The sequence below is a fragment of the Eschrichtius robustus genome, chromosome 9 (genome assembly GCF_028021215.1).
Source record: "Eschrichtius robustus isolate mEscRob2 chromosome 9, mEscRob2.pri, whole genome shotgun sequence".
NCBI lineage: Eukaryota > Metazoa > Chordata > Mammalia > Artiodactyla > Eschrichtiidae > Eschrichtius > Eschrichtius robustus.
In genome coordinates, this window is record NC_090832.1 from 109,166,605 (window position 1) to 109,190,492 (window position 23,888).

The 23,888-nt window shown below is 35.4% G+C and overlaps 1 protein-coding gene across 1 annotated transcript in view; it reads right to left on the reverse strand.

The window, feature by feature from the left end:
• The window catches only part of EYS (eyes shut homolog), a 1,820,808-nt gene that overhangs the window by 718,630 nt on the left and 1,078,290 nt on the right, over positions 1-23,888 (reverse strand). Inside the window, exon 27 of the mRNA XM_068550856.1 lies at positions 6,430-6,580. Within this exon, the coding sequence (XP_068406957.1) occupies positions 6,430-6,580 (151 nt within the window). The remainder of the gene's footprint in view (positions 1-6,429; positions 6,581-23,888) is intronic.

The window sequence follows — 23,888 nt, forward strand, 5'->3', positions numbered from 1 at the left end:
CTTGCCTAATTGTTCTGGCTAGGACTTGTAATGCTGTATTGAATAAATGTGGCAAGAGTGTACATCTTTGTTTTGATCCTGATTTTAGGATAGCTTTCAATTTTTCACAGTTGAGAATGTTGTTAGCTGTGATATATTTGGCCTTTATTATGTTAAGGTACTTTTCTTTTATATACATTTTATTGATAATTTTTATTTTAAGTGGGCATTGAATCTTGTTGAATGATTTTTCTGCATTTATTGAGATGATCATATGCTTATTATCCTTCATTTTACTAATGTGGTGTATGATATTGACCGCTTTTTTTATGTTGAAACATGCTTCCAGCCCTGGAATAAATACCACTTGATCATAGTGTATGATACTTTTAAAATATTGTTGTATTTGGTTTGCTAACATTTTGTTGAAGATTTTAGAGCCTACATTCATCAGAGATATTGGCATGTAATTTTCTTTTTTGTGCTTTGTTCTTGTCTGGTTTTGATGTCAGGTGATGTTGGCTTACTAAAATAAGTTAGGAAGCATTCATTCAAGTTTTTGGAAGAGTTTGAGGAAGGTAGAAATAAATTCTTTGCATGTTTGGTAGAATTCATCTGTAAAGCTATTAAGTTCTAACGTTTTGTATTTTGGGAAGTTTTTGGTTACTGTTTCAATCACCTTACTAGTAATGGATTCATCCATTTATATTTTCTACTTCTTTATGATTCCATCTTGGAAGGTTGTATGATACTAAGAATTTGTCCATTTCTTATAGGCTGCCCAATTTGTTGGCATATAGTTGTTCATAGCATTCTCTTATAATCCTATGTACTTCTGTGTAACTGTTGTACTTTCTTCTCTTTCATTTCTGATTTTATTTACAGAGTCTTCTTTTTTTTTTTTCTTAGTGAGTCTAACTAAAGATTTGTCAACTTTGTTTATCTTTCCAAAGAACAAGCTCTTAATTTCATTGATCTTTTCAATGGTCTTTTTAGTCTCTATTTCTTTTATATGCACTCTCATCTTTATTTTTCCATTCCTTCTACTGACTTTGGGCTTTGTTCTTTTTCTAGTTCCTTTTAGTAAGACTGTTTACTTTAGATATTTCTTATTTCTTGAGATAGGCCTGTATTGATATAAACTTCCCTCTTTGTACTGCTTTTGCTGTATCACATAGATTTTGATATGTTGTATTTTCATTTTCTTTTGTCTTCTGGTAATTTTTGATTCCTCCTTTGATTTTTTTGTTGACCCACAATAGTTTAGTATCATGTTGTTCAGTCTCCCCATGTTTCTGATTTTTTCAGCTTTCTTCTTATAGTTGACTTCTAGTTTCATAACATTGTGATAACAGAAGATGTTTGATATGATTTCAAACTTCTTAATATCACTGAGATTTGTTTTGTGTCTCATCATTTGGTCTATCCTTGAGAAAGTTCCATGTGCACTTAAGGAAAATGTGCATTCTGCTGCATTTGGATGGAATGTTCTGTACAGATCTATCAAATCCATCTGGTCTAATGTTTCATTTAAGACCACTATTTCCTTGTTGACCTTCTGTCTGGATGATCTATCCATTGATGTAAGTGGAGTGATAAATTCCCCTACTATTATTATAAATTTCTCTCATTAGGCTTGTTAATAATTGCTTCACATATTTTGGTGTTTCTATGTTAGGTGCATGTATAATAATAAGTGTTATGTCTTCTTGATCAATTTTCCCCTTTATCATTCTATAGCATTCATCTTTGTCTGTTACCCTTGTTGATTTGAGATCTATTTTTTTTTTTTTTTTCTGATATGAGTGTGGCTACACCTACTTTCTTTTGGCTGCCATTTTCCATCCTTTCATTTTGAGCCTATGTTTGTCTTCAGCACTGAGGTGAGTCTCCTGAAGGCAGCATACAGTCAGTCTTGTTTTTTAATCTACTGAGCCACTCTGTGTCTTTTCACTGATGAATTCAATCCATTTATATTTAGGGTGATTACTGATAGATGAGGACTTATTACTGCCATGTGATCTTTTGTTTTCTGTTTGCTTTATATCTCCATTGTTTCTTATTACTTGGGCTTCTGTCTGTTGTTTTGGTTTTGTGGTTTTCTATGATGATTTTCTCTGTTTCCTCTTTTTTATGTTAATGTCTTTGCTCTAAATTTATGTTTTGCAGTTACCATGAGGTTTGTATAAAACATTGTAGAGATAAAATAGTCCTTTTTCTACTGATAGTATCTTATCTTCATTTATCTATACAGGTTCTGTGCATTTTCTCTCTCCCTTTTGTGTTTTTGTTTTCCAAATTTTCCCTTTTTATGTTGTAAGTTTGTTACCAAGTTGAAGTAGCTATAGTTATTTTTTCTCTTTTATCATTTAAACTTTATGCTATAATAAAGTGTTTATAAACCTATTCTGATATAGAGTTACAATTTTCTCATTCTTATTGTCTATTTATCACCTTATTCTTTGTTTTATGTACTTTTTACTTTTTGTTTTCTGGTAGCAGAGCTCCTTTCAACATTTCTTTTAAGGCAGGACTAGAGTTGAGGAGCTCCCTCAGCTTTTGCTTGTCTGGGAAGGCCTTTATTTCTCCTTCATATCTGAAGGACAACCTTTCTGGATAGAGTATTCTTGGAAGACAGGTTTTATTTTTCAGTATTTTGAGAATGTCATTATGCTCCCTCCTGGCCTGTAGTGTTTCTGCTGAGAAATCTGCTGATAACTTAAAGGGGGTTCCTTTGTAGGTTATCATCCCTTTTTTCCTGCTGCTTTTAAAATTCTTTCTTTGTCATATTTACTTTTGACAATTTTAATATAATCTGTCTTGGGAGAGGTCTTTTTGCATTTCAGTAACTAGGTATTCTCTTAACTTCATGGACTTGTATATCCAGTTTCTTTCCCAGGTTTAGAAAGTTCTCAGGTATTGTTTGCTTAAATTAACTCTCTGCTCCCTTCCCCCTCTATTCTCCTCTGGGACACCCGTTACCCTAATGTTGCTCTTCCTAAGAGACTCAGATATGCTTCATAGAATTTCCTCATTTTATTTTATACCTTGATTCTTTTTACTCTTCTACTTGTATCATTCTAGATTTCTATCTTCAAGCTCACTAATTCTCTCTTTCATATGGCCTGCTCTGTTTCTAATGTTTTCTAATGCATTCTTCATCTTGTTTGTCAATTTCTTTAGTTTCAGAATTTCTGTCTGTTTCTTTTATAGAGTTTCAATCTCTTTGGTAAAGGATTCATTTTGTTCATTAATTTTATTCCTGAACATACTGAACTGCTTTCTGAGTTGTCTTGTAGCTTTACTTCATGACAAATATTTTGGATTCTCTATCAAATTGCAATAATCCGTGTCACTAAGTTTGGTTTATGGAGAATAGTAATTTTCTTTTTGTGGTACAGTGTTACTGTGGTTATTCATGGTGCTTGATGATTTGTTCCTCAGCTGATGCATTTGAAACCTCTCTCTACTTGATTTTATTGATTCAATAGGTGAGGAATTAGAGGTCTTTTTTGTTGTTGCAGTAGGATTTGATATAGCATAAGTTTTCAGTTTCTCTCACCTGAGCTGCCTCTGGTCATACTTGAGAGTCAGTAATTTTCACCCTCCATGGTCTCTGCCAAAGGTGTATTCCTGTGCCCTTGTTACCACCACTTGTGCTTCCAGGGTCATTGGTGCCTTGCTGCTGTCAATGTCACTGTTGTTGCCACCTGGGGTCCAGGATGGTGGGCACTTCCTCTGTGTCTGGGATCGCCACAGGCTCTACTGCCTCAGTGGGAAGAAAGGTAGGGAAGCTGGGCACCTCTGCCATGCTCGGTGTTAAGTTTGCAGGCTCTGCCACTGTGGGTGGGTGGGGGCTAGAGGTGGAGATGTCTCTGTAGCTGGGGGGATGGGGTCCCTGGCCCTGCTGCTGCTGCTTCCCTGTTGCCTGTGGCTGGGGGCCTGGGTCATGTGTGCCACCTTCCCTGCTGCTGCTGGATTCCCTGCAGCTGCAGGCTCAGCTGCCATGGCTAGAGGACCAGGATTGAAGGCACTGCCTCTGCCATTCCCCTGGTTCTGCCTCCTCTGTGTGTTCCAGTCCACGCTCCTTTAGATGGACAGATGTGAGGAATTCTCCAGCATCCTTGTTTGTTGGGCAGAAGCACCTTTGTTGAGTTGTGGATAGTTTACTAGTTGTAGATTGAAGGGGAGAGACAAAGAGAGCATCTCACTATACTGTGTTGCTGACATCACTCAAGGCCCATATTTCAAATGAATTATTCTATGTCACAATGTCCTGCTGATATAGATGATGTGCAGCAGGAATGTAATGACACAAAGGACTGATGAGTTAGTGATATTTGCAAGCCAGTTGTTAAATATTTGAAAACTATCCCTGCCAAAAGTAACAACTACCAAAATGAACCTGCCATCTGTTCCTGTAAACAATCTTGTGATTTCCACATGAATTATCTGCTTACATAAGCCAACCTGGTCATTCAAATTCTGAAATTTTCTATTTTTTTATCTATAATTATTTACAAATACCATGGCTTCTGCAGTCATCCTCTCACTTTTATTGCACAGCATCATTTCTTGTTTAATTATTCCTATTGCCTAAGTTTACCAATACTTGACCTGTAGTCTAAACCTTTCAATCCTATACTTCAGTTGCTACCTGAGTGAAAACTACATGTCACTCCTTGTTCAAACTTCTTGAATCCTTCCTCCAGGAACCAGCCTATAAATATACACTCTTTTGTATTTTATTCAGGATCCATTATGCTCAGACTGCATGATGAATTTTCCAACATCAAGCCTTCCTCCTGCTCAACTCACATTAAAATCCATGTCTCCCCAGTAATAAATTACTTCTACTCCCACTCTCCCTTTCCTAGGCCTTCCCATTACTAAGCCTGTGTGTGTGATGTTTTGTCTGCCTGCAATGACAGTCTATGTATTATGTATCTGGTGGACACTTGATCATCCCTCAGATCTCTACCTAACTACAAACTCCCTTACTCCCCCAAGGAGATCAGAAGGCTTTCTTTTCTGTTTTTCTATATTGGCTCTGTATTTTGTTTGTATTTCTATTAGAGTAAATACCTAACTGTATTAGAGATACTTGTGTATCTCCTTGAGTCTTAAGAACCTGGTTTTAATTAATGTATGCTCACAAAAAATAAATTCTGTATGAAAACCCACCTTTTATTTGGGAAATATATAATAGTTATGAAATGAGATCAATCCAAATATAAATGACTAAAGATAAATTTATGTAAATTTTTAGAATCTTTTAATCCATTTTTGAACTATTCATTCAAAAGATGTTTATTGAGAACCTACTATGTAACAGAAACTATCCTTGCCTTGGGGGGATAGAAAGGTAAACAAAACAGATATTTTCTAATCTTACTGAGCTTATAGGCTGGTTTATCTAGGAAAAAGTCAATAAAGTGTATTAATATAATAGAAAAAAGCCCATAAGTCTGTTTAATGATCAATAAATATACTGCTAATGGAGTAAAGCTGAATCTAAAGTAAATTCCATATGCATACAGATATATAATTTCCTTATTTTGTTCAAGGCATATGTGTCACATCAACTATGCAAGAGACTTTTGTCCTTTATGTATATTTGTTGTGATTTTTTTTTTAAGTTTACTTATAATGGAATCATAATAGTTATCAAATAGTGAGAAGATTTATACCCAATTCACATTACTTGTGAGAATTTTAAATAATAGCATTTATATTTCCAAAAATATAAAAATAGTATGTTCAAATATGTAGAGTACAATGATAAATACAGTAGGAGAAAATATAAATGGTACACTTATGGTACATTAAGCTATTGGTACACTTAACAAGCAATGTCACATTTTTAAAGTAATGGCCTATAATAACAAAGTGGAACCAAATAATCAATACCATTTAAGTCAGCATGCAAGCTCTCATCCTAAAATACAGGTTAATAATGACAACAATGAGCTAATTACCTAAATGGAGATTTAGCGATTAGGCTGGCATAAGCACAGAACTCAGTAGAGGGTGTTCTTATACTTGGGAACCCTTTGTGAAGCAGAGACTGGGGGATGGAGCTCCAGTTCCATTTCTTGAATCATATTTTATGTGTGGATATATGAGCCAACTCCTCATATATCCAGAGAAATTACTAGCATGGGGTGAAGAAAAGCACACACACTTAATTTTACCATGAAATATAATGCACGCATATAGCCATAAGATGGGAAAGCAGATTGACACTGGAGTAATTCTGTGTAATGAGAACAATACACTTTTAGTACACTTTGGCAGAAAGGATGAAGATATATATGTTAGTAGAATGCAAAAAAAAGTTTTTGAAACCATGTAGATAATCCCGCTAACCAGGAAACTTCTAAAGTTTTCCCACTTTTCCTTTTCATAAAATGACATAAGGAATATATTTTACATCATCAACAGAAATACCTGGTTTGCTCCATGAAGATCTGGAAGTCCACCAATAAAGACAGCCCCTGATTTTGGCAGGGGTTTTCGCGGTACATAACCAATAGATACGCTTGTTTTTATAGTCTTCCCTAGAATAGTCATTTCAGCTTTACATGGATCCAATTCTTGCCTGCAACCATTTAGATAAGAAATTTATGGTTTTAGTATGTGTTGTAAAAACATCTGTTTGACCACTTAATTACGCTATTAACAAAAGAAGAAAGACTAAAGTACATAGATTATCTCACCATAAAACCAACAAAGCCAGAAGTAGATTATTCTAAATTAGAAATCCTTAATGATTTTAGCACATAAATATAAAGTTAAACTTTAATAAAACAACAAACTGTAGCAATCACCTAATGAAATAAACAAATCCTGATAATAAACAGATGTTTCTCAAAAATGACTAAAACAATGTTAGAGCATAATATTCTACTTCAGTTTTTTACATTGTTAAATTTTCTCTGTGAGTGAAAATTATTGAAAGGGATCAGGCTTAGATATGGTTATCTGGTGTACTATATATCTTTAGGTTGAAAATAGTAATACAGCAGAGAGTAATTTGTTGTGGAAATATAAATCATAGCAAGAAGTATAGCAAGTAAAATTTTAAAAAAATAAATTAACTAAATATAACTTAATTAGGAGATTTCCAGCAATAATTTTTATGTGCCCATTTTTTAGAAAGATGAGAAAAAATGCTTCAACGTGTAGATATGCATGTCTCATTCACTCTAGCCACCTGTTTAACCAATCATCTAATCCAGGTATTAGAAACAGTGGCCTGTAGGCCAAATCTTGCCTGCCACCTCTTTATAAATAAAGTTTAATTGTAGCAGAACCACACATTTCTTTACATATAATCTAAGGCTGCTTTCATGGCAGAGTTGATAGTTGCAACAAAGACTCTGAGACATGAAGACCCAAAAATATTTATTATCTAACACTTTATAGAAAAATTTGGTAGATCCACTGTCTAGTCAATTTATTTGTTTACCTACCCAGTAAGTAACCTTAATTATAATCCTTTTCAAGATACTTATATTGTAAGACACCCATGTAACATTCACCTATGTCATCCTGTATTATGAATATGTGACATTCTGCCTCTCCTTTTATCTATCTTTATTAAAATAAAGTTGATTTACAACATCATATAAGTTTCAGATGTACAAACCAGCGACTCAACATTTTTATAGATTATACTCCATTTAAAGTCATGACAAAATAATGGTTATATTTCCCTGTGCTGTACAGTACTCTTCTGTAGCCTATCCATTTAATATATGGTAATTTGTACCTCTCAATCCCCTACCCCCATCCTGCCTCTCCCCACCATGGTCCTCCTCACTGGTAACCACCAGTCTGTTCTCTGTACCGGTGAGTCTGTTTCTGTTTTGCTATATTGATTTGTTTCATGTTTTACATTCCACATGTAAGTGATAACAGAGTATTTGTCTCTCTCTGATTGACTTATTTCAGTAAGCATGATACCTTCTAGGACTATCCATGTTGTTAACAAATGGCAGAGTTTCATTTCTTAAAATTGGGGTTTAGTTGATTTACAATATTATATTAGTTTCAAGTGTACCACATAGTGATTCAAAATTTTTTAGGTTATAATCCATTTACAGTTATAAATTATGGACGTAACCTAAGTATCCATCAACAGATGAATGAATAAAGAAGATGTGGTATTTGTATATTTACATAAAGTTTTAATTGAATTACGCATGTTGCAACAGGTAAAGGGTAAATCTCTATGAACTACCACATTGTGATCATACTCAGGTAAGCCCTACCTAGGTAGGTAGAAACTTACTCTTAAGAATCCCCACTCCAACTCCGGTACACTTTATCACACACCCTCCAACTTCATTGAACATTATGCTTTCCATATTCATCTTTGGCATTGAATTTAATAGCAGTTTGTTCTTTTTCAACATATTTTATATTGATATTTTACAAATTATTTATTCCAGTGTTAGTGTACATTTTGGTGCTGTCATGAATATTGATACTATAAACATGCTTGTATATTGTTCGGTGCAATATATATGCATTTCTGTTGAGGATTTAACAAAAATCACTTAGAGTTCTCTATATTTGGGATATATGCTCTGTTGGTGTTGCGAACATTTTATTTTTCTTTTCAGTGTCTCACATTTTTACTTTCTTAATAGTGTCTTTTAATGATCAAAAGCTCTTAATTTTAATGTATGGAAATTGATCAAACTTTTATATAATGATTCATATTTTGTTGTTGTTATGTTGTTCCTTTTCTATGTCATTTTTGAAAATATTATTTTACTACTGATGCTTAGCTCCACAATCCACTAGGGATTGGTTTTTTAGATAGTCTCAGGTATGTATCAATCATAAATCATGTTCACATATATATGGGTCTGTTTCTACACTATTCTGTTCCACTGGTCAATTTTTCTATCTTTGTATAAATATATCACTGTCTTAAAACTTACTCTAAAAATATAGTATTTAATACCCAGTAGAGTACGTAAGTCCTCTTACTTGTTTTTTCCCCTCAATATTGTTTTTAGCGATTGGTGTTTGTGTGTGTGTGTTCCTGAGCTCTCTATTTTATTGGTCTAAATTTCTAACCCTGTACCAATACCACACTGTGAAATATTAATATTATTTATATAAATAATATGTATATATTTCTCATATATATATACATATATATATATATATGTATATATATATATATATGTATATATATATATATATATATGTATATATATATATATATATATGAGAGAGACCATCCTTCAAATTTCCTCTCTAGTACTGCTTTTGAAAAATGTTGGTTTCAAGATTATGCTGTCCTTATATTCTTTCAGAAAGTTTATGTAATATTCTTTCACATATGACAGATTTTACTAGTACAGACACCTGGGCTTGGAGAGTTTTTTTGAGGTAAGTATTAAATATAGATTTAATGTATTTAATAAATGTAGCTATCTATGTATTATGTGCAATTTTTTAAGTTGTGCTTTCTTCTAGGATTTTTTAATTTAATCTAAATTTTGAAAATAATTAGCATAAAATATTTCATAATTTCCTTTTATATTTTTATTGGTGTCAGAACTCTAATGACAGCTCTCTTTCTTGTGATGTTGGCTACTTTTGTCTTTTCCCATTTTATTTGCTTTGTAGATCAATATTGGTAGGGAGTAGTAAATTTCAAGGAATGCTTTTGGTATTGTTGATGGTGGCCAGTCTCTGTTTTCCACTTCGTTAACTTCTGCTCTCATCTTTATGATGTTTTTCCTTTAACTTTCCTTTGAGCTTAATTTACTCACCTGTTTCTAAGTGTTTTAATCTAATATATGCTCTTAAGATTGTAAATTTTCCCTTTAAGAATAGATTTAGTTATATTCCACAAGTTCTATTTTTCATTGTCATCTGTTTAAAACGGTTTCTAATTTATTTTGTGATGTTTTTCTTTGGTCCAAGAATTATTCAAAATTGTACTGCAAGTTTACAAATATACAGGGATTTTCTCGTTATTTTTTATATTATAAAATTTTATCAAATTTTAAATTTTATTTAAATCAAGCTTGTTGAATATTCTCTATTTGCTTTTCAGTCTTTGAAGTGTATTGACTTAGACTGCATAGCTCAGGATGTGGTCAATTTTAGTAATGATTTCATGATCCTAGAAAGGCTGTAGTTAATTGCAGAGTTCCATATACGTGAAAATGGTCAGGTTTTATACAACACACAAACATACACACATTTAGCTCATTTTGTAGAGAATATGGAATAAAAACAATGAAATAATTGAATCAGGCCTATGATGCATGTACCATTTTCCTAAAAAAAACTATTTACAGAGATTTTTTTTCTACACCCTTCTGCTTATACCATGATATAAAGTTAATAGCATAAGACCAGGTGTAGCCAGGCAGCCAATTTAAGGCTTTGATAAAGTTTTGAATTAAAAAAAAAATCAATGATGTTCTCTATATTAAGAACATGGGAGAAAAATGTGTTGAACATTTTTAGAACTCACTTGATATTCTTGGATTCTGTATTTAGAAGCAAACAAGAAGCTTTCTGTGTTAATTATTTCTTACAATTAAACTGTTAAAAATATCCTTAGGAGGATATAGCTTCCAGGAAGTTATTCATTAAATGATAAAAATAAAAAGCACAGCTACTTTTATTCCAGTCAATCTCTAAATTTTAATGTTTGGAAAAATAACTTGTACTGTTTCATGATATTAGAATAGCAATAATAATTATTCACTAATATTTTGTTAATGAACTCATTTCCCATATTTTATGAAGCAAATGATACCCATTAAGATTTCAAATATATTTATTTGCCCTTTGATTGTAGTAACTGAAAGAGTAACTATAAAACAATATATATAAACTCACTTTTTTTCCTAACTACAGAGCAACATAAGTTCGTTATAAAAAATTAGAAAAAAAGATAAAGAAATTTATCCAACATAATTGTTAAAGACAAGAAGAGGCCCAAAGTGGAGTCACTAATGTGAAGCCCTCATGTCACCAAACTAAGTCTTAATTAACTTAATATGAGGTTCCCAGAAATGGAATCTTAAACCAGTCAATGAGGAATTGACCGCATTAGTTACGTAATCTGCCTGATAAGACCCTGCCATCCCTGTGAAGAAAGTAGTCTTACAATAACCAATCTACTATTTTTCCTTGTATGACTTCCTTGTATCTGCTCTCTCTGCCTATAAAATCTGTTGCCTTGTGTAGCTCTTCGGATCTCCTTTCTAGCTGTTAGGTTGAATGCTGCATGATCCATGAATCACTGAATAAAGCCAGTAAGATCTTTAAATTTTACTCAGTTGAATTTTGTTTTTAAACAGTCAACTAAAGTCATCACTTGGAATCTTTGTCACTTGGTTTTTGCAATATCAATAAAATATAGGTCAATAGCTATACATTTTCATTAAATTTTTTTTCAATTCTCCTAAATGATTATATAACCTATTGTTGGATATTTAGTTTCTAAGATTCAGGAATAATAAATGATTTTGTGATTTGTGAAAAGTCATCTAACCCTTTATTAATAATTTTCGTAGAAGTGTTCTTAAAAGTGAATTATTGAAGGAAATCACTGGCAATTTTAAGGGTTTATTATCAAATTGCCAAGTTACCCTCTAGAAACTGTCCCAATCAGCATTGTTAGAGTGCCAAAGATTTTGTTTAGTTTTATATTTATATTCATATGATAATATCTAACAGTATTTTCAACATATTCTCTGCATGAAAATTCTTCCTGTCCAATAAATAAGTATTTGCTTATATTTTATACTTATGGACAGATTTGAACGTTACCAGCACTTCACAGTAATAATTTATGTGTAAAGCACATACTTCTTCACTTTGCATTTTATAGTTTTTCAGTGTGATATTTGAAACCAATTATATTGCTTTAATTATTGTAGTGGCACAATTTATTTTAATGTTTGGTATGCCCAGTATTGTCTCTTATAACTCTTTTTCACAGATTTTCTTGATGTATTGAAATGTTTATCATTTATAATCTATTTTTTATTCCAAAAATTGTCAGTGGCATTTTTATCAAGAAATAAAAGTTATTCTATATTCTAAAATTTAAAGGGATATACATATATGTATACATATACCCACATGTACATATATGTGCACACACATATATCTGCATATATGTATCTAAAATACATATATATGTGTATATATAAAATACATTTATAGTATTTATATTACAAATTAGAATATTTTATCCTAATGGGAAGAAACATGTCTACCTGCTTTCCTTCATTTAACCATTTGTGCTTAATCCATATTCAACTGTGGCCCCCATCCTTGCAGAACTGACTACTTAGAGAAGAATAATGAGAAAATGTGACATATATATTAATTTCATACACAATTGTACTAAGTTGCGTAGTACAGACTACAATGAAATATAAAGTTAGAAATACTCCAGAATTGATCTCTGGGTGATTAAGATGACTACGATAAGAAAAGGGAAGAATAATAGATGCTACAGATGAGAGATTTGAGTGCGGGTGAAAGCTGGAAGAGAAATAAAGTGGAGTTTTAAAGACTTTTTTTTTAAGTTGGTGAGGAGTCTGAATTTTATTTAAATACAACATATACAACGAAGAATGTAAATAACAGTAAGCGCTTCCAAATTAAAGACTTTTTTTGCTTATAGTTAAGAATGCGAGTTCAGTTCAATACCAGATTTTTAAGCTTGTCTACTTTGAGATGTGGAAAAAGTTATATTCAGTACAGAGGTTGGTAGCTCATTCTCTACAGAATGTAAACATCATGAAGAGAGCTTTTTCTTACATTATTACTGCATCCTCACATCTAGAACAGGACCTTGCATGTGGCAAACACTGCAGTATGTGTTGAATATTGAGAAGTTTCCAGGACACTGTCTGAAATATATTATGTGCCTAATGACTGACAACGTTTTTATTTTGAAGAGAGCATGTGCTCTACTTTTTCCAATTCAAGTATTTGTTAGAAAATGTTTCATAAAGTACTGAAAATATAAAAAAGGAAAAGCACAACGACCTGCATTGAACCCAAAAGGAACAATTTTTCTTTTATTACAATTTAAAACCTTCATTTTATTATAGAATTTACTCCAAAGTTGAAAATGTAATGTATAAACTCTTTCAGAGTTTGTCTTCTTTCTTAATATAATAATATGAATATGATGTAACCATTTATGTCTGTTAATGTTATTCTGAACTATTAATTTTAATGAATGTATAGTAATTGTTCATACTTTAATTTATTTCTAAAATATCTAACCATTGAGTATTTGGGTGTCTTTTGCCCCATTTTTTTAACCCTTCTATAAAACTACAATATATGTCTGTTCTGTACACTTTAATACACATATTTTATTTTCTTAAAAAAAATTCTAGCATTTGATTTGCAATATATAAGCTTCTTAATATTTACATTGTATGTTCCTAAGTTTTCTTCTGAAATTTTTCTCAATTTACTACCTGTGATGGTTAATTTTATGTGACAACTTAGCTAGGCTACAGCCCCCTGTTATTCAATCAAACACTAAACTAGGTGTTGTTGTGAAGGCATTTTGTTATGTTGTTCCCATCTACCATCAGCTGACTTTAAGTAAAGGAGATGACCTTCCATAATGTGAATGGACCTCATTTAATCAATTGAAAGTCTTTGAGAGCAAAACATGTTTCCCTGAAGAAGAATAAATTTCACGTGTGAACTGTGGTTTCGACACCTGCCCAAAATTTCCAGCCTGCAAGCCTGCCCTTCAGACGTTGTACTTATCCAGCCAGACCCCACAATCCCATAAGCCAATTCCTTGAAATAATTATCCTAATATATATCTTCTGCTGGGTCTGTTTCTCTGGGAAAGCCCTGACTGATACAGATACTAGTACCTAGAGTATGGAGAATCCTGGGATGATTGTTTGCCCCAATGTACAGGAAGAGCGTTCCTATTGTCTTATAATCACATCAGTGAAGCGGGATTAATATTAATTGAGTACGGGATGTGATTCTCAGTTGGAGCTAGACCTTATAATAGTTTTTGTCAGAATCTCAAGACATGTCCTTCTTAATTAACATTAGCCACATGGAATTTAATTCCTTAAGGAGTTTTTTTTTTTTTTTTTTGCATGAATAGCAGTGGGTCAGGTGACGAGCCTTTGACAATCAACTCCAATCTATAGACTGGCCATGACCTTTCATCTGAACAGAACTGAAGTTCATATATCATGGGGAGAAATTAATTATTTGTGAGCATATCACATTTGATGTTTTTCCTTGAAATTTATTATGATTTTTATTATTTTAATACAATTTCTATTCATTGTCACATAGGGTAGACTGATTCACTATCAGGAACACTATTGTCTATATACTAATACTGCAGACTTTAAATAAGCATGGGACATTTTCATACTTAAAATTCTGCTTTTGTTATTCTTGTCTTCAAAGCTATTATCATTTCTGAAATAAATTACCCACTGTAAATGAATACCAGGATGGTATATCGTCTTTTCTCATACATATATTCCAGTAGCTGAAGGAAGATGAAAGGTAAGTATGGCCCCCTCATCATAACAATGTAGACCATCAGATTTTATTTGCCAAAAATGCAACTCTAATATTTCATCTAGCAGGATTGTTATTTTCTTCAAGAGACACAATTTTAACGGCAGTCATATCTTTCATTAGAGTGGAGGCAATGCTGTTCTGATTGTGCCCGATTGAGTCCAACAGGAATTGACAGGATGCAGGAAAACAGTCTTACAACATTATTGTTTAGCATTTGCTGATGATACAGTTTGCCCAGCACACTGTGCAGTGAAAAATTTTTCCATCAAGACTTCTTAATGCTTTCTCTAAAATCAGCACAAAAGGTGCTTTAAAGGTCAAATGAATAGAACAGATTTTTTTCATAATTACAAACATATATAGAACTCTCTTGAGGACTCCTGTTGTTTGAACTACTTTTAATTGTTCTTCTCCCAAACTTGTAGTGATTTATTTTATATTTGTCCTCTGTAGTCACATAAGTAATCACTACAACTCACCAGTAATTAGAACCTGAAAGAAAAGCTTAGTATGCCATACATTTTATTATGTTTAGGTACTCAGGGTAGATGCCAGGAAAGGTAAAGTATCCATGATGAACACAGTGGCGATGTGGGTTACCCACTGTTTTCCTATTTGCATGGCTACCGCTCATCTTACAGCAGCAAGTTCTCAGCTGCCACCTGTGTTAGCAAAAACTGGAGGGAATATATGTAATAGGCCAACCTTGTAAATAAACAATCAAAAAGACAGCAAATAGCAAAATTCCTTCATGTCGGATATCAACTCTCAATCTGATTATTCTAAGATTATAAAAGTCATGATTTAACAATTACTCCAGCTTATTATTATTATTCCAGCTTATGTTAAATTTGTTTTTAATTGACAGTGATAAACCTTCCCATAAAATCTGAACATGTGTTCTTTGTTAATTGCCTACCATATTTATATTAAAAACAACATTAATTTGTTTAATCAGCCATAAAAATGTAAAGAAATTACTATAAAATCAAAATAACAAAATTTTGTATTTAAAAAAAGTAAACTGAGTTAAACTCCAAGATTTAACATTTTGACTGGCAGATCATTGCCAAAAGAACTAAGTAGAAAACCCCCATTTGCAATTCTTGTACCCACTCCCTCCAATTTAGGCTCTTACTTACTAAATGTATTCTGGCAGCTCCACAAGAGGAATTTTCTGCTACAATTAGATCAGTCTCCTCCCTGCCCCACCTGCCAAGGTTTCTCTTCTATCCACTTAAACACTACTCATAATTAGGAGCTTACTTCAGCTTCATTTATTACTTAAAATGTTACTAATATTTGCAGTCTTAATGATTTTTACCCTCTAGTACCACCATAGTGTGCCATTCATTTTGCATTCAATTATGTACTGTTGTCTCTTGTTATGTGATTGCTTGATATTTTTATATTTCATGTCTCCAGTGAAAAAATGATCTCTTAATTGGCAGAGTTTTGATTTGTCCATCTTTGATTTATTAATAAAACTTAGGCATGGTCTTACCGACCTTAGAAAAAAATCAATTCTGCATTTGAGTTTATACATCAACTGTGTTCCTAGAAATACACCAACTCTTCTCTCCTACACTGAGTGTGATTCTAAGGCAGAGGTTTGTGGTTGACAGGGAGCACACACGCTGCCCGGGGCTTGGCTGCCTACTCTTCTGGGACCATGGGTTGGCTCCAGCTTCCATGTTAAGACAGGATTACCCCTCCGTCCATGGGCCTTTCTACTGGTAAAGTAACTGTTTGCATTCAGTGAGCCAGAGTCAGATTGTCTAACAATTATGGGCAGCTCCACAAAGAGAAGCTAAAAGCTTTTCATTTAATATTGAAAATACCCATGAAGTTGAGTTGTTTTCTGGCTAATTCTAAACTAAAAGTATTATTCTAGTTGATCTTTTCTTTCAGTGTGCATACTCTTAAGAAGCATGAGAAGAGATATATTTTCCTTTATGTTCTTCTGTGGAAAACATTTTTTTCTACATATGTCATGATTCTTCTGAAACACTGTTCCCAGCTAAAACTTCAGACCTTTCCACTGGAGAGATGGTTTTCTAAATATATTTTTTGCATTTGTGATTGAGATTAAATATCAGTGATATAGTTAATAACCCACATTAACAATTGTGGTTCCAATTAAATTATATTTAGGACCTGTGAAACAATACTCAATATTAAAATAATTGACATTAGATTATTAAATAATAAGATTACTCATTAAGTTTAATCAAGAACAGTATATTCAATTATTATCTTTATATATGAGCAATTAAGCCACTGTTAGCAATATTTCCTTGAGATGAAATATCTACTATATATATTTTTTTAATTGAAGTGTAGTTGGCTTTTGCGGGCTTCCCTGGTGGCGCAGTGGTTGAGAATCTGCCTGCTAATGCAGGCAACACGGGTTCGAGCCCTGGTCTGGGAAGATCCCACATGCCACGGAGCAACTAGGCCCGTGAGCCACAACTACTGAGCCTGTGCGTCTGGAGCCTGTGCTCCGCAACAAGAGAGGCCGCGATAGTGAGAGGCCCATGCACCGTGATGAAGAGTGGCCCCCACTTGCCACAACTAGAGAAAGCCCTCGCACTGAAACGAAGACCCAACACAGCCAAAAATAAATTAATTAATTAAAATAAAAAACCCATATGATGAAATAAAATATAGAAAAAAAAAAAGAACGTATATAGTTGGCTTTTGCATCTCTTTGTCTGCAGGAAGAACATGGCAGATTGGCTCACATAGCTGCCCAGCTTTTTGCAGCATGCTGATTGCATACATGGCAAAATACATTGTTGTTTTGATAGATTCCTTACCCAGTGAAGAATCTACAGCTGTTTTTCAGATGGCAGAGTAGAAGGAGATGAGCTTATCCGTTCTTACAAAAACATCAAAATCACAGCTAACTGCTGAACAGCCATCAGCAAAAGACAAATGCTGGAACCTACCAAAAAAGATACCATACATCCAAAGACAAAGGAGAAGCTACAACGAGATGGTAGGAGGGGCACAATCACAATAAAATCAAATCCCATACCTGCTAGGTGGGTGACCCACAAACTGGAAAATAGTTATACCACAGAAGTTCTCCCAGAAAAGTAAAAGTCCTGAGCCCCACGTCAGGCTTCCCGGCCTGGGAGTCTGGCCATGGGAAGAGAATACGGTTTTGAAGCCCAGCAGCATTTGATTGCAGGGATTTCACAGGACAGTGGGAAACAAAAACTCCACACTTGGAGGGCACACACAAGGTCTAGTACACACAAAGACCCAGGGAAAAAAGCAGTGACCTCAAAAGAGACTGAGCTAGACCTACCTGCTAGTATTAGAGGGTCTCCTGTGGAGGTCGGGGCAGCTGTGGCCCACTGTGGGGATAAAGACGCTGGCAGCAGCAGTGCTGGTGAGTGCTCATTGGCATGAGCCCTCTAGGAGGCTGCCATTTCCTTTCCAAGACCTAGCTCCACCCAACAGCTAGTGGGCTCCAGTACTGGGACGTCTCATGTCAAACAACCAACAAGGCAGGAACACAGGCCCACTCACCAGCAGACAGGCTGCTTAAATTCTTCCTGAGCACTGCCCTGCCCACCAGAGGAACAAGACCCAGCTCTAGCAACAAGTGTGCAGGAATACAATCGTTCCACCAGGAAGCCTGTACAAGCCTCTTAGACAGCCTCATCCACCAGGGGACACACAGCAGATGCAAGAAGAACTACAATCCTGCAGCTTGTGGAAAAGAAACTGCAATCACAGAAAGTTAGACAGAATGAGATAGCAGAGTAATATGTCCCAGATGAAGGAACAAGATAAAACCCCAGAAGAACAGCTAAGTGAAGTGGAGATAGGCAATCTACTGGAAAACGAATTCAGAGTAATGATAGTGAAGATGATCCAAGATCTTGGAAAAATAATAAAGGCACAGATTGAGAAGATACAAGAAATGTTTAACAAAGACCTAGAAGAACTAAAGGACAAAGAAACGGAGATGAACAATGCAGTATCAGAAATAAAAATACACTAGAAGGAATCAATAGCAGAAGAACAGATATATGAGCTGGAAGAATGGTGGAAATCACTGCCGTGGAACAGAATAAGGAAAAAAGAATGAAAAGAAATGAAGACAGTCAAAGAGAATTCTGGGACAACATTAAATGTATCAACATTCACACTATAGGGGTCTCAGAAGGAGAAGAGAGAGAGAAAGGACCTGAGAAAATACTTGAAGGGATAATAGCTGAAAACTTCCTGAACATGGGAAAGGAAGCAGTCACCCAAGTCCAGGAAGCACAGAGAGTTCTAGGCAGGATAAACCCAAGGAGGAACACACTGAGACACATAGTAAAGAAACTGACAAAATTTAAAGGCAAAGAAAACTATTAAAAGCAACAAGGGAAAAGCAACAGATAATATACAAGGGAGCTCCTTTAAGGTTATCAGCTGATTTCTCAGCAGAAATCCTACAGGCCAGAAGGAAGTGGCACAATATATTTAAAGTGATGAAAGGGATGAACCTACAACCAAGAAAACTCTACCCAGTAAGACTCCCATTCATATTCAATGGAGAAATCAAAAGCTTTACAGACAAGCAAAAGCTAAGAGAATTCAGCCCTACCAGACCAGCTTTGCAACAAATGATAAAGGAATTTCTCTAAGCAGAAAAGTAAAGGCCAATAGTAGAAACAAGAAAATTAAGAATGGAAAAGCTCACCTGTAAAGGAAAACGTAAAGTAAAATTAGGAAATCATCCACACACAAATATGATATCAAAACCAGCAATTGTGAAAAGAAGAGAGCACAAATGCAGGATATTAGAAGTACATTTGAAATTAAAAGACCAGCAATGTAAAATAATCTTATTTATATATATACTGCTGTATCAAAACCTCATGGTAACTGCAACCTGAAAATCTACAACAGATACACACACAAAAAAGAAAAAGGAATCCAAACACAACACTAAATTTAGTCATCAAATCACAAGAGAAGAGAACAAAAGAGGAAGGGAAGAAAAAAGACCTACAAAAACAAATACAAAACAATTCAGAAAATGGCAATAGGAACATACATTTTGATAATTACCTTAAATGGAAATGGATTAAATGCTCCAACCAAAACACATAGAGTGACTGAATTGATCCAAAAACAAGACCCATATATATGCTGTCTACAAGACACCCATTTCAGACCTAGGGAAACATACAGACTGAAAGTGAGGAGATGGAAAAAGATATTCCATGCTAATGAAAATCAAAAGAAAACTGGAGTAGCAATACTCATATCAGACAAAATAGAGTTTAAAATAAAGACTGTTACAAGAGACAAAGAGTGACATAATGATCAAGGGATCAATGAAAGATATAACAACTGTAAATATATATGCACCCAACAAAGGAGCACCCCAATATATAAGGCAACTACTAAGAGCTATAAAAGGAGAAATAGACAGTAACACAATAATTTTGAAACTCTTCCAAAAAAATTGCAGAGGAAAGAATACTCCCAAACTCATTCTATGAGGCCATCATCACCCTAATACTAAAACCAGACAAAGATACCACAAAAAAAGAAAAATACAAGCCAATATCACCAATGAACATAGACACAAAAATCCTCAACAAAATACTAGAAATCCAAATCCAACAATACATTAAAAGGGTCATACACCATGATCAAGTGGAATTTACCCCAGGGATGCAAGTAGTTTTCAATATGCACAAATCAATCAGTGTGATACACCGCATCAACAAATTGAAGAATAAAAACCTCATGAATATCTCAACAGATACAGAAGAAGCTTTTGACAAAATTCAGCATCGATTTATGATAAAAACTCTCCTGAAAGTGAGCAGAGAGGGAACATACCTCAACAAAATAAAGGCCATTTATGACAAACCTACAGCTAACATCATATTCAATGGTGAAAAGCTGAAAGCATTTCCTCTAAGTTCAGGAACAAGACAAGGATGTCCACTCTCACCACTTTTAGTTAACATAGTTTTGAGAGTCCTAGCCATGACAAGCAAAGAAGAAAAAGAGATAAAAGGAATCCAAGTTGGAAAAGAAGAAATAAAACTGTCACTGTTTGCAGATGTCATGATTGTATACATAGAAAATCCTAAAGATACTACTGGAAAACTATTAGAGCTCATCAATGAATTCGGTAAATTTGCAGGATACAAAATTAATACACAGAAATCTGTTGCATTTCTATACACTAACAATGAAAGATCAGAAAGAGAAATTAAATAAACAATCTCATTTACCATCACATCTAAAAGAATAAATTACCTATGAATAAACCTACCTAAGGAGACAAAAGACCTGCACTCCAAAAACTATAAGATGCTGATGAAAAAAATTGAAGATGACACAAACAGAAGGAAAGAGATACCATGTTCTAGGATTGGAAAAATCAATATTGTGAAAATGAGTATACTACCCAAGGCAATCTACAGATTCAATGCAAACCTATAAAATTACCAATGGTGTTTTTCACAGAATTAGAAAAAAAAATTGAATTTGTATGGAGACACAAAAAATCCCAAATAGCCAAAGCAATTGTGAGAAAGAAAAGCAAAGCCAGTGGTATCAGCTTCCCTGACTTCAGACTATACTACAAAGCTACAGTCATCAAAACAGTATAGTATTGGCACAAAAACAGAAATATAGATCAATAGAACAGGACAGAAAGTCCAGAGATAAACCCACGCACATATGGTCACCTTATCTTTGATAAAGGAGGCAAGAATATACAATGGAGAAAAGACAGCCCTTCAATAAGTGGTGTTGGAAAACTGGACAGCTACATGTAAAATAATGAAATTGGAACACTCCCTAACACCACACACAAACATAAACTCAAAATGGATTAAAGATCTAAATGTAAGTGTGTACACTGTAAAACTCTTAGAGGAAAACATAGGCAGAACACTCTTTGACATAAATCATAGCAAGATCTTTTTTGACCCACCTCCTAGAGTAATGAAAATAAGGACAAAAATAAACAAATGGGACCTAAATAAACTTAAAACCTTTTTCACAGCAAAGGAAACCATAACCAAAACAAAAAGACAGCCCTCAGAATGGGAGAAAATATTTGCAAATGAAGTAACTGACAAGGGATTAATCTCCAAAATATAAAAACAGCTCATGCAGTTCAATATCAAAAAAACAAACAACTCAATCCAAAAATGGGCAGAAGACCTAAATAGACATTTCTCCAAAGAAAACATACAGATGGCCAAAATACACATGAAAAGATACTCAACATTGCTAATTATTAGAGAATTGCAGATCAAAACTACAATGAGATATCACCTCACACCAGTCAGAATGGTCATTATCACAAAGTATAGAAACAATAAACACTGGAGAGGGTGTGGAGAAAAGGGAACCCTCCTACTCTGTTGGTGGGAATGTAAATTGGTAGAACGACTATGGAGAACAGTATGGAAGTTCCTTATAAAACTAAAAATAGAGCTATCACATGATCCATCAATCACACTCCTGAGCATATATACTGAGAAAAACATGGTTTGAAAGGACACATGCACCCCAATATTCATTGCAGTACTGTTTACATTAGCTAAGACATGGAAGCAATCTAAATGTCCATTGACAGATGAATACATAAATAAGATGTGGTACATATATGCAATGGAATATTAGCCATTAAAAAGAATGACATAGGGGGACAGAGAGAAGATGGCGGAAGAGTAAGACGCGGAGATCACCTTCCTTCCCACAGATACATTAGAAATACATCTACACGTGGAACTGCTCCTACAGAACACCCACTGGACGCTGGCAGAAGACGTCAGACCTCCCAAAAGGCAAAAAACTCCCCACGTACTTGGGTACTGCAAAAGAAAAAAGAAATAACAGAGACAAAAGAATAGGGATGGGACCTGCACCAGGGGGAGGGAGCCGTGAAGGAGGAAAGGTTTCCACGCACTAGGAAGCCCCTTCGCCAGCAGAGACTGCGGGTGGCAGAGGGGGGAAGCTTCGGAGCCATGGAGGAGAGCACAGCTACAGGGGTGCAGGGGGCAAAGCGGAGAGACTCCCGCACAGAGGCTCGGTGCCGAGCAGCACTCAGCAGCCTGAGAGGCTTGTCTGCTCCCCCGCCGGGGCGGGCGGGGCTGGGAGCTGAGGCTCCGGCTTCGGTCGGATCACAGGGAGAGGACTGGGGTTGGCGGCGTGAACACAGCCTGAAGGGGTTAGTGCACCACAGCTAGCCGGGAAGGAGTCCGGGAAAAAGTCTGCAGCTGCCGAAGAGGCAAGAGACTTTTTCTTGCCTCTTTGTTTTGCGGCGTGCAAGGAGAGGGGATTCAGAGCGCCACCTAAACGAACTCCAGAGAAAGGCGCGAGCCGTGGCGATCAGCGCGGACGCCAGAGACAGACCTGAGACGCTAAGGCTGCTGCTGCCACCACCAAAAAGCCTGTGTGAGCACAGGTCACTCTCCACACCGCCCCTCCCGGGAGCCTGTGCAGCCCGCCACTGCCAGGGTCCCGTGATCCAGGGACAACTTTCCTGGGAGAACACATGGCGTGCCTCAGGCTGCTGAAACTTCACGCCAGCCTCTGCTGCTGCAGGCTCGCCCCGCCTCCTCCCTACCACGCCCTCTCCCCGTCCTGAGTGAACCAGAGCCCCCGAAGCAGCTGCTCCTTTAAACCCTTTCTGTCTGAGTGGAGAACAGACGCCCTCAGGCGACCTACACACAGAGGCGGGTCCAAATCCAAAGCTGAACCCCGGGAGCTGTGCAAACAAAGAAGAGAAAGGGAAATCTCTCCCAGCAGCCTCAGAAGCAGCGGATTAAAACTCCACAAACAACTTGATGTGCCTGCATCTGTTGAATACCTGAATAGACAACAAATCATCCCAAATTCAGGAGGTGGACTTTGGGAGAAGGATATATTAATTTTTCCCCTTTTCCTTTTTTTGAGTGTATATGTATATGCTTCTGGGTGAGATTTTGTCTGTATAGCTTTGCTTTATAATAGCTTTATTTTACTTCACTATATTATATCCTCTTTCTTTCTTTCTATTTTTTCTCCCTTTTACTCTGAGCCGTGTGGATGAAAGGCTCTTGGTGCTCCAGCCAGGCATCAGGGCCGTGCTTCTGAGGTGGGAGAGCCAACTTCAGGACACTGGTCCACAAGAGACCTCCCAGCTCCACGTAATACCAAATGGCAAAAATCTCTCAGAGATCTCCATCTCAACATAAAGACCCAGCTTCACTCAACGACCAGCAAGCTACAGTGCTGGACACCCTATGCCAAACAACTAGCAAGACAGGAACACAGCCCCATCCATTAGCAGAGAGGCT